This window comes from Aureococcus anophagefferens (assembly GCF_000186865.1).
Source record: "Aureococcus anophagefferens unplaced genomic scaffold AURANscaffold_10, whole genome shotgun sequence".
NCBI classification, from domain to species: domain Eukaryota; class Pelagophyceae; order Pelagomonadales; family Pelagomonadaceae; genus Aureococcus; species Aureococcus anophagefferens.
The window spans coordinates 238,332-249,749 of record NW_008705570.1 but is presented as its reverse complement, the minus strand read 5'-3'; the positions used below and the strand labels follow the sequence as shown (position 1 = coordinate 249,749).

General features: G+C 71.4%; 3 protein-coding genes across 3 annotated transcripts; all 3 read left to right on the top strand.

Annotated features, from left to right (window-relative positions):
* Positions 1-1,163: 1,163 nt before the first annotated feature.
* AMT8 (putative ammonium transporter) lies at positions 1,164-2,765 on the top strand (the record flags this gene model as incomplete). Its single annotated transcript, XM_009039211.1, has 1 exon — positions 1,164-2,765. One exon carries the CDS (start codon positions 1,164-1,166, stop codon positions 2,763-2,765), a length of 1,602 nt encoding a protein of 533 aa, XP_009037459.1.
* A 3,330-nt stretch (positions 2,766-6,095) lies between these two features.
* AURANDRAFT_26699 (hypothetical protein) lies at positions 6,096-6,452 on the top strand (the record flags this gene model as incomplete). The annotated part of the gene is made up of 1 exon (XM_009039212.1): positions 6,096-6,452. The coding sequence occupies one exon, from the start codon at positions 6,096-6,098 to the stop codon at positions 6,450-6,452; it is 357 nt and encodes a 118-aa protein (XP_009037460.1).
* A 3,069-nt stretch (positions 6,453-9,521) lies between these two features.
* AURANDRAFT_5892 (hypothetical protein) lies at positions 9,522-10,651 on the top strand (the record flags this gene model as incomplete). Its single annotated transcript, XM_009038939.1, has 2 exons — positions 9,522-9,712; positions 10,180-10,651. Coding segments are annotated over 2 exons (663 nt in total), but the record flags the coding sequence as incomplete, so codon positions are not given.
* Positions 10,652-11,418: the final 767 nt, after the last annotated feature.

Below are 11,418 nucleotides of genomic sequence, written 5' to 3'. Positions count from 1 at the left end.
CCGCGCGCGCGCGTTCCGGAACAAGCATCGGCGCTTCGAGACCGTTCCGAGACATGGTCGCTCGTCCAAAAATCAGCCGAAACGAGTGGAACACGGCCGAGAGAGGAGCCTTTCGCACCCTCGTCCCGCCCAGGTCTTCCCCGAGGGCCACGCGTGGGCGTCCCTCGACACGCTCGGGGCCGCCGCGTCGTTGCCGTTGGTGTCCGCCGCCGTCGCGAGCCCGCTCCTGCGGAGCGCCGTCGTGAGCAACGGGCTGCTGCTGGACTTGGGCCACGTGCTCCGCGCCGTCGGCGCGTGCTGCGCGGCGGACCGGAAGCTCGAACGGGCCGGCGGCCGCCGCCTGACATTGGACGGGGACCGGCCGACCTTCTTCGCGCTCTCCCGGGCGCTGCCCCACCTCCTCGACGCGCTCCTGAGCCGCGACGGCGCGCTGCTGTCGCCGTACGCGGAGACGTGCTGCGCGCGGCCCAACGGCCTCCTGCCCAACGTGCTGGGCCTCGTCGCCGCCGCGGACTCGCGGGACCTGCGGCTGGCGGCGGCGAACCTCGTGCGCCACACGCTGCCGAGCCTCCTCGCGCGCGGCGACGCGGCGGCCGCGGCGTTGCTGGCGGGGCAGCTGCCCGCGGCCGCGGCGGAGGTGCTGGGCCTCTGCGGCGGCCGCGGCGACGACCGCGCCGTCGAGGGCGAGATCCTGCTGCGCCTCCTCATCGAGACGACGTGGCCCGCGCGCGCGGCGGCCGCGCTCGAGGCCGACGACGCGCTCGCGGCCGCGCTCGCGGACTGCGCGGCGACCGCGCCCGCGGGGTCGCCCCTCGTCGCCCTCGCGGCCCAGCTCCTCAAGGTCCTCAAGCGCCGCCGCTGAGGGGCGCGGCGCGCGCGCCCCTGTCTCTGTATGTTCTCGACGCCTCGACCGAGTGTTGGCCCCGTCTTTGGCCCCGGGACGGCGGCGCTGAATTCCCCCGCCGGTCCGTGGTTTAATACTCTTGGACGTTCGAGGGCACCCCAAACTCCACCGGCTTCTTCATTCGTAAACGATTCTCCGTCGCGACGGGCACCCCGGAGTGCTCTAGTCGCGATGGGCTGCCCGTGAGCGCATCTCGCGGCGGTTTTCGAAACGAGGCGCGGCGGCGCGAGGAGTGCCGCGTTCGAACCACGCGAGCGCCATGGTCGCGCTCGGCGACGCCGACGCGCGCCTGGCGGCCCTCGAGGCGAGGATCGAGGAGCTCAGCGCCCAGTGCAGCTGGGGGCGCGAGCTCGAGGCGACGGCCGCCGACGGGGCGAACCTCGACACGATCTGGCTCATCGTCGGCGCCATCGGCGTCTTCTCCATGCAGAGCGGCTTCGCCATGTTGGAGGTCGGCACGTGCGCGTCGGACCACACGAAGGAAATTTTACTAAAAAACATCGTCGACATCGCCATCGGGACCATCTCCTGGTGGGCGCTGGGCTACGCCCTCGCCACGGGCGCCGACGCCTTCTCGGACACGGGCAGGAACGGCGTCGTCGGCACGTCGGGCTTCTTCTACCTGGGAAACCGCGACACGACGTACGACGGCAAGCTCGCGGACCAGGCGTCCTGGTTCTTCGCGCTCTCCTTCGCGAACACGTCGGCGACGATCGTGTCCGGGGCCATCGCCGAGCGGTGCAAGCTGTCGGCCTACTTCCTCATCTCCTGCGCGGTCACCTCTTTGATCTACCCCGTCGCGGCGCACGTCGCCTGGGACGACAACGGCCGCATGTCGCCCTACCGGGAGAAGCGGTTGGCCTTCGGGTGCGGTCTGATCGACTTCGCCGGCAGCGGCGTGGTCCACATGACGGGCGGGCTGTCCGCGCTCGTCGCGGCGTACTTCATCGGCGCGCGCAACGGCCGCTACACGTCCATGGGCAACCCCGTGCCCATGCGGCAGCAGTCCGTCGTGCTCCAGACGTTGGGCACGCTGACCTTGTGGATCGGGTGGTTCTACTTCAACGCCGTGTCGACGCTGTCTTCGGACCGCGCGGGGCTCGCCGCGCACTGCTGCTTCAACACGATCCTGGCGGGGGCCGCGTCGGCGCTCACGACCGTGGTCTGCGCCAACTACGCCCAGGGCTACGTGGACCCGTCCGTGTGCTGCAACGGCATCCTCTCCGGGCTCGTGGCCATCACAGCCGGTTGCGCGACGTCGAACGCCGCGGGCGCGTTCATCACGGGCGTCGTCGCGGGGCCCTTGTACCTGGCGTCGGTGTTCGTGGTCGAGTCCGTGCTCAAGGTCGACGACGTCTGCAACGCCGTGTCCGTGCATTTCACCAACGGCGCCTGGGGGCTGTTGGCCGCGTCGCTCTTCGCGACGCCCTGGTACTACGACGCGGCCTTCGCCACGGACCGCGGCGAGCGCTGCGCGGGCGTCTTCTACGGCGGCACGGGCTCCTCGCTCGTGTCGGCTTTGGTCTTCGCCGCGCTCAACTCGCTCTGGGTTCTAGGCCCCATGATCGCGTTGATGTACGTCACGGCGCGGACCATCGGCGCGCGCCAGGAGCACTCCTGCGACATCGACTGCGAGATGGACGGCTCGAAGCACGGCATCCTCAACCTGCTCCCGCCGGGCACGCTCGACCTCACCGAGGCCGCCGCGGACGCCGCGGACGCGCGGGATTTGCGCGACCTCGGCCGCGCGCGCCCGGGCGACGTCGAGCTCGCGCCGTCGCTCCGGGGCGAGGAGAAGGACGACCCCGTCGAGCTCACGGACCAGCCGGCAAACCTCGAGCTCCCGCCGCGCGCCGCGTGAGCCGCGGGGCGGGCGCGGCTCACCGGGAGCGCGCCGGACCCCCGAGGCAATTCGACCACCCCGAGCCCGCCCGCGGCGCCCGAAAGCGGCGGCCGCCCGGAGCCGAGGGATCGAGCGAGCGCCGCCGCCCCACCCCCCGCGTTGGCTCGTCCCTGCAGCTCCAGCTAATTCCGTTCTTCTTCAACAACGTTCTCCGCCGGGGCAGCGACGACGATGGCTCTACCTGAGATGCCATTCCTGCCGAGATGACATTCCTGGAGCGGCTGGGCGCGGCGCGCGACGCGCGCGAGCGCGACTACGTCGAACTGAAGCGCGGCGAGTCCAAGGGCGGCGCCGCCTCGGATACGGTCACGGAGCTGCTCGAGTACTTGGAACACCTCGACGACGCGGGCTGGGCCGAGGTCCGGGCCATCGAGGCGCGCGCGCTCGACGTGTTCTCCGGGCTCGCGCGCCCCGCCGAGGAGTTCGAGCACGACCAGCACGAGCTCTGGGCCGAGTTCGTCGCGTCGCTCGAGCGGGCCCTCGTCGCGTTCGCGGAGCGGCGCGGCCGCTCCGCGGCGTCGCTGCTCGCGGACGTGCGCGCGGCGCACGCGCGCGGCGACGCCGACGCCCTCGTCGCGGCCGTCGCCGAGGCGACGGACTTCGAGGCCTGGGCCAGGGACATGCGGCGCTGCGCGGCGCTCCGGACCTACGCGGTCCCCGGGTCTTCCTCCGCGCACTGGGGCCCCGAGCGGGGCTTCGCGAACCTGCGGCGGCGGTCGCGGTCCTTCTCCGACGACGACTAAGACGGGCCGCGTTTTTTTCTGGTGTTAGTTCGGGGGAGCTAAGAGGTCGGGCGGGGGCGGGCGACCCTGTCCGGTCGCGGCCGCCTATGACCGGATGGGCTGGGTGTTCATGATGTTGAAGGAGGGCGGTGAGCGCTCCGATTCGCCGCCGACGGAGTCGTAGGGCACGGCCCGGTACATGCCCGACGGGAAGTCGTCCCAGACCTTGCGGGGGATCTTGATCGTCCCCGTGAGGCGCCGGTCCTTGTCGACCTCGAAGACCCAGCCCCAGTGCGAGTACTCCGTGCCCACGTCCACGGTCGTGAAGGCGACGTAGTAGCGGTCGTTGACGAAGCGCACGGAGCCGCCGTCGGAGACGTAGAGGTCGTTCTTCTTGATGTCCGCTAACGTGATGTTCGGCCCGGGCTGCTCGCTGTACTCGTAGTGCCACAGCAGCTTCACGGTGCCCGTCTCGAAGTCGAGCTTGTAGTGGACGGCGCGCGTGAAGCAGTTGTCGTCGTAGGGCTTGGCGCAGCCCGGCCGGTTGTTGCCGTCGTCTAATAATATGAGCTCGTCGTGGCTGATGAGCTGCGCGTCGTGCGGGTCGTAGAACTTGTCGTGCTCGTGGAGCCAGGTGAAGTTCGAGTTCATCTGGGCGTTGGACGACAGGACCCACTCGACCTCCTTCGTGTTTTTGTTGATGGCCGCGACCGCGTCGAGATTCCGTAAGGCGACGACGTAGACGTCCGCGTGCTCCGAGATCGACGACGGGTGCATCCAGTCGAGGACGTTCGCCTCCTCCTCGGCGGCGTCGGAGCAGATCACGGTCTCCAGCGTCATGGAGTTGTGCCTCCGGATGTTGACGGTCTGCGGGTCCCAGAAGTCGTTCAGGTCCACCAAAGGCGTCAACACGGACGTCTCCTTGTCCCAGAAGGCGATCGTGTCGCCGATGAACGACGTGATGTTGCTGTCGGACACGTAGTTCAAAGTCTTGCCGTCGTCCGTGAGGCGCACGACCTCCAGGAGCGTGAGCACGCCCGTGCCGTCGTGCGTGACCCGGGCTTCGTGGTTCACCTGCTGGAAGTTCTCGCCCGCGCCCTGGCACTCGATGACCAGATCCGACCCCATGGACTCGCCCTCGGCGGAGACCATGCCCAGGCCCGAGAACATGTCGTCGGGGAAGTAGTTGTAGACCATCGTGTAGTCGTCGTACTGGTCGAACGCCAAGACCTGCCCCCCCGCGGAGTGGTACCAGACGACGTAGCCCTGGCCGTCGATGCCCACGAGGCCCTGGAACTCCTCCGTCTCCGCGGCGAAGTAGATGATGCTGTAGGCCGGCGTCTCCGTCTTGGAGACCTCCGCGAGGTTCGAGTCGTCGATCCACGAGATGCCGCTCTTCGCGGTCGTGAAGTAGCCGTGGGCCAGCACCGACGCCTGGTCGTTGGGGCTCGCGTCGTCGCTCAGGCCGTACACGGAGAAGGTGTAGCGCGTGTTCGCGCGCAGGCGGTAGAGCGGCACGTCCCACGCGTTCTCGACGGAGTCGAAGTGCTGCGTCGGCGACCAGATCCGCGCCGCGTGGCTCACGTTGAACTCGGGCCGGTAGGCCACGGAGATCGTCAAACCGCTCGACGACGTCGACGCCACGCGCATGTGCAGCTCGCAGAAGGACGCCATCTTCACGGAGCACTCCGTCGGCATGAGCGTGACCGTGTACTCGTCGGAGAGCGAGTCGCCGTTCGAGTCGACGTCGGGCGACGAGCTCGCGTCGTCCGTGGGCGCGCCCTCGTTGACGTCGTCGCTCGGGTTGTCCACGGGCGGCGGGTCCTCGCCGGACTCCTCGCCGACGCTCGTCCGTCCCGACGCGTCGCTGCCGACGCGGCCCGCTTTTGTGCCGCCCGACTTGCCCGACGCGCGCGCGCCCGACGCGTCGTCGTCGTCGGCACCGGCGCGCGACGACTTGGACCCCTTGGACGACGAGGCGCCCTTGGACGCCGCCGCGCCGTCGTCGTCGTCGCCGCGCGCGGAGCTCTCGCTCTGGCCACGACTCCGCGACGTCGACGACAGGACCTGGCCCGCGGACGGCGCGGCGGGGAAGCGCACGGCGCTGCCGTAGCCGATGACGCTCATGGTCCCGACGAGGGCCAGGAGCATGACGAGGTGGTGCGCCCGGCCCGTCCTCCGAGGCAGCCACTGGCGCGCCTCGACCTCCCGCGGCGGCGGCTCGGGCTTGCTCGCCTCGCCGCTCGAGCAGCACGCCCCGCCGTAGTTCGGCGCCATCGCGGAACCCGGGGCCGCGACCCCGCGGCACGACGACGCAGACCGCCGCTCGCGTGCCGGGGCTGCCTCCGTCTCCGTGCGACGCCCAAATCACTAAGGCAGCCAAAATGAAGGATACTTGTATCGGCTCTTTCAGCGCGGCCGAAAGAGCCTCGCTTGCACCCGAGGCCGTCGGCGGCGCCTCGCCTCGCCACCGCGCGACGCGACGCGCCCGACGCGCCGGCGACCCGCCGCGCGCCCCGCCGGCGAAGGAAGCGTATCGTCGTAAGAACACCGCGACGAAGGAAAGATGAACGCTCCGGAGCGGCACAAGAAGTACCAGCTCGACGACGACGAGAAGCGCATGACCTACAAGAACGACGAGAAGATCCCCAACGCTGGGACGTTCACGATCAACAAGGAGGACCACACCGTGGGCAACCTGCTGCGCATGCAGATCCTGCGGAGCCCGGACACGAAGTTCGCGGGGTACCAGCTGCCGCACCCGTTGATGAACGAGTGCCGCGTGAAGATCCAGACGACGTCGGCGAACCTGACGCCCATCGGCGCCTTCCAGCGCGCCATCGAGGACCTCCAGTCCGAGATGGACATCCTCGACCGCAACTTCCGGGAACAGGTCGCGAAGAAGAAGGCGGAGTCGGGCTAACAGCTTCGAGTTCCTTACGCCATGGCCTGGGCGAGGACCGTCATGTCCAGGAGGGGGCGGGGGGCGTCGTCGAGCGGCGCGCCGGCGGCGCCCGCGGCGATGTAGCGGTGCATGATCTCGTCGACGGAGTCGTCGTCCGCGAAGTCGTCCGCGTCCGGGCACACGATCCGCGGCACGTCGTCGAGGTCGCCGATGGTCGACGCCGGCAGGCCCCGGGCCATGGGGCTCGCCGCGTCGAGCGCCGGCGCGCCGGCGACGTCCGACACGTCGGGCAGCTTGAGCGCGCGCGCGACCGCGACGCTCTCGTCGTCGTCGTCGTCGTCGTCGTCGTCGTCGTCGTCGCGGCCGTCGTCGTCGTCGTCGGCGGACGCGCGCGGCGCGTCGTCGTCGTCGTCGTAGGAGTCGTCGTAGGAGTCCGACGGCGCGCAGTCGCCGTCCGACGCGGACGACGCGGACGCCGGCGGCACGCCGAGGACCTCGCTGCCCTCGTAGGGCGACGGCACGGGCGCCACGGGCGCGGGCGCCTCGGCCCGGGGCGGCGACGGCGGCGCGGCGACCTTCGGCGGCGACGGCGGCGCGGCGACCTTCGGCGGCGACGGCGGCGCGGCGACCTTCGGCGGCGGCGCGATGTCCTTCTCCGCGTCGCCCGCCCGCTCGTAGGCCGCGAGGCGCCGCTCGAGCGCGCGGACGCGCTCCCGCGCGTCGCGCAGGGCCGTCGCCGTCGCCGTCGTCGCGTCGTCGATGAGCGTCGTGGAACCGGACCGGTCGTCGTCCGACTCCTCGGCGACGGGCGGCGGCGGCGCGGCGGCCCGCGGCGGCGGCCGCGGCGCGAGGGGCCGGCCCGTGCGCGGCGACGCGACGCGGTCCGCGAAGGGCGCGTAGAGGAGCGCCGCCGGCGGCCCCGCGGCATTCACTTCTCTCCCGAGGTCCGCCTCGAAATCCAACAGCGCGACGCCGCCCGCGTCGCGGCCCGCGCACTCGTAGAAGTGGGGGGACGCGCGCGCGCCGCGGGCCGGCGCGACGAAGACGGCGACGAGGCACGTGTCCGCCTCCACGGCGACGTCCTTGGCGGCGCCCCGGTTGAGGTAGTCGCGCGCGGCCGCGAGCACCGCGAGGTCCCGCGCGGCGTCGTCGGGGCGCTCGGAGACGAAGCCCGCGACCCAGACGCCGACGAGGGGCGCGGCGCCGACGAGGGGGTCGCTCGGCAGGAGGAAGACGCAGCGCCGCGCCCCGTCGAGCGTGAGGAATCCGGACCGCGCCGCCGCGTCCCCGCCGGGCGCCCGCGGGAGCGACGCGCCGTTGTGGCTCGCGAGGGCCGCGTCGAGGGCCGTGTTGAGGCGGGGCAGGGGCGTCGCGAGGGGGCAGAGCTTGAGCGTGACGTCGGGCACGCGGCACTCGAGGCGGAGCCGGCAGCCGCCGCTCGTCGGCCAGCACGCGCCCGCGACGGAGAACAGACCCCCCCCGGGGCCGTGCGCGGGCGCGCGCCGCCCCGGCGCGCAGACCACGTCGACGTCGACGCTCGGGCAGCCGCGGCGCGCCCTGTCCACGGCCGCGCACGCGTCCTCGTCGCCGAAGACGACCGCGCGCCGCGCCGCGCCCGCCGCGACGCGCGGCGGCGCGCGGCCGCAGTCCACGGCCCCGTCCACGGCGGACCGCGGCGCCGCGAGGCCGCCGAGCCGCAGGGTCCGCGCCGCGCCGCTGCGGCCCGCGGCGGCCGCGGCCGTCGCGACGCGCGCCGCGCACGCTCGCGTGACGACGGCCCACGGCGCCGCCGCGGCGAAGGACGCGAAGGCGTAGCCGCGGTTCGCGCGGTCCCAGAGCACGGCCCGCGTGCTCGGGAACGTCACGGCGCCGAAGGCGAGCGGCGCGGGGAAGGCCCGCGGGCTCGGCCGCGGCGACTGAGCGGGAGCGGGCGGCGGCGTGTAGCGCGGCTCCGGCACCGGCGTGAACGACGCCGCGCGCTCGTCGTCGTCGCTGTCCGCGCTGAAGTAGCCCCCGAAGTCGGCCATGGCTGCCGAGGTTTCGTGTCGCTGCTGAGGTTTCGTGTCGCGCGCGAAAAACTTAGCACATCGTGAGAGCTTCAAATCTCGAGCTCTCGCAAAACTGGCTAAAATCAACTTTTTGCAGGGTCGGCGCACGCCATCCCCGCCGATTTCGTCCTGGTTTCGCCGCGCGTATCGCTCGTCCGGATGATCGCCCCGAGCCCGAAACGTCTAGCTTCTTAAAAAAGCCATCGGGAGGACGAGCTACACCACCCTGAACGTCGTGTTTTGGCCGATTTCGGGGCTTCGCTGCTGGTGTCTGTGGACATCGTCTTCCGGGCATCGAGAGAGCGGCTCCCCTCGTCGGCCTCGTCGGCGGAGCAGAAGCGGCGCGGGCGGCGTCGCGACGCGGCGCGGAGCCGCAGCACTCGTCAGCACTCGTCGGCCGAGCCCTCGCCCCCCCCGCGCCATGTACAAGGCAATCTTCGGCTCGAGCGGCAAGTCCAAGGGCGACACGCCGTCGAAGCAGCACGGCTACGGCCACCGCACGTCGGCGCCCGCCGTGCTCACGAAGCCGGGCACGCCGCTGGGCGCCGACAACCCGGCCATCGGCGTCGGCGCGATTTTGGACTACCTGGAGCGGCGCAAGGGCTCGTCGGACGCCGTGCAGGGCGACCCGAGCAAGGTGCCGCTGCACGTCGTCGAGGCCCTGGGCGACGGCTGGGAGATGCGCGGCGGCCTGGGCGCCGGCGCCTACGCCAAGGTCTTCGAGGCGTCCTGGGTCGGGCTCGACAAGCGGCCCCGGGGCCCCGCGCGCGCGGACCGGCCGCCGGAGGTGCCGTGCGCCATCAAGGTCATGCGCGACGTCGACATGGAGAGCTGGGAGATCTCGCGGCGCTTCGTGCGCGAGCTATTAATCCTGCGGCGGCTCCGGGAGGCGTCGGGCATCGTGACGCTCTACGGGTGCTCGACGCCGCGGGGCAACAGCCAGCGGCACCGGCGGGACCTGTACCTCTGGTTCGAGGCGTGCGCGGTCGACTTCCGGCAGCTGACGAAGATGGAGTGCTACCTCAACTTCGACGACGCGAAGCGGCTGACGCGCCAGATGTTCGGCGCGCTGCGCCACATCCACGACAAGGACGTGATCCACCGCGACATCAAGCCCGCGAATTTATTGCTGCACGGCTCGGGGTCGCTGAAGATCTGCGACTTCGGCCTCGCGCGCATCGCGCCGCGGGAGCCCCTGTCGCCGCTGCCGGACACGAAGGATTTGAACGTGTCGCTGACGGCGTCGCGGCGCCGGTCGGTCCACCCGGACGACGACGAGAAGGCCCACTTCGCGGCGCAGGCGGAGCTCAAGAAGGGGTTCTCCCGCGACGAGTCGATCGACGAGGGCAAGTCCGCGGAGGGCAAGTCCATCGACGACGACGACGACATGCCCAAGCTCGAGCTCGGCGACGGCGACGCCATGGACGACGACGACGGCGGCTACGCGGAGCACGGCACCGACGAGCCGCTGGGCCGGCCGGCGATGCGGCGGACGTACACGGAGCACGTCGTCACGCGGTGGTGCCGGTCGGGGCCGCGATGCAACGTCGCTTCAACGTGGGGTCGTCCGCGCGCGCGCGTTCCGGAGACCGGGTCCACGCGTCGAGAGCGCTCCGAGCGATGATCGCCCGTCCAAACATGAGCCGAATCGAGCGGGAAACGGCCGAGGAGGAAGTTCGCACGCGCTTCCCGCCCAGGTACCGGTCGCCCGAGCTCGTGCTGCTGCAGCCCTACGATTTTTCCGTCGACGTCTGGGCCTGCGCCTGCGTCTTCGCCGAGTGCTTCCTGGGCACGTGCAAGGAGGTCTGCGAGTTCCGCGAGGGCCGGCGGCCGCTGTTTCCGGGGCGGTCGTGCTTCCCGCTGTCGCCGGCCGCGGGCGCGCGCGGCGGCTGGCACCAGAAGAACGACCAGCTCCAGGCCATCTTCCGCGTGCGGGGCACGCCGTCGTCCGCCGAGGTCGACGCGCTCGAGCACGACTACAAGGGCATGAAGGCCTACCTCCGGCGGCTCCAGCCGCGCGCGCCGTCGGACCTCGCGCGCGTCGTGCCCAACGTCGACCCGTCGGCGCTGGACCTGCTCGACAAGATGCTGAAATTCCTCCCGGAGGACCGGCTGAGCGTCGAGGACATCCTCGACCACGAGTACCTCGCCTACGCGCCGGGCGAGCCGCGCGACGACACGCCCGTGTCGCCCGACGGGCCCGCGTACCACCTCCGGCCGTCGACGACGGCCGTCGGCCCGGCCCTGAGCCAGGTCGAGGACGACGACGCCTGGGAGAACGTCGCGCAGCACAAGGCCGACAAGGACATGTCCGACGTGCTCTGGAAGCTCGTCGAGAAGTTCCCCTCGGAGCTCGCGCCCCGCGGCGGCGTCCTCGGCCACGAGGACGCGCGGCCCTCGAAGCTCTCCGAGTCCGCGGACGACGAGCCGGCCAACGCGAAGACCCTCGGCAAGAAGAAGTCCACGGACGCCCGCATGTCCGCGACGCTCCGCTCCTGGCTCACGCACTCCTCGTCCATCTAGCCGGACCCCCCAGTTTTGCCCGCCCAGCCGCCGCGGCGCGCGGGCCGCCCCCAGGGGAACCACCCCCCGTTACTCATCCCCGCCGCTCCGGAGTAGACCTTACGCCTAGAGGCCCGACGTCGGCCACGTGTACGTGCAGTCGTCGTGCTGTTCGACCTCCGTGTACTTGCCGTAGTCGAGGACGCCGGCCTTGCGCATCTTCTTCTTGATCATCCTGTAGAAGCCGTCGTCGGCGTCGGGCGAATCCTTGAGGATGTAGGCGATGCCCTTCTCCGTCACGTCGACGGCGGGGCCGCACGAGTACCAGCCCAGCCAGTTCGAGCCCTTGTACGTGCCCGTCAAAAAGATCGACGACCACGAGTCGCCGCGCGTCTTCTTCCACTTGCCGCTCCGGGCGCCGACCTGCTTCTCCG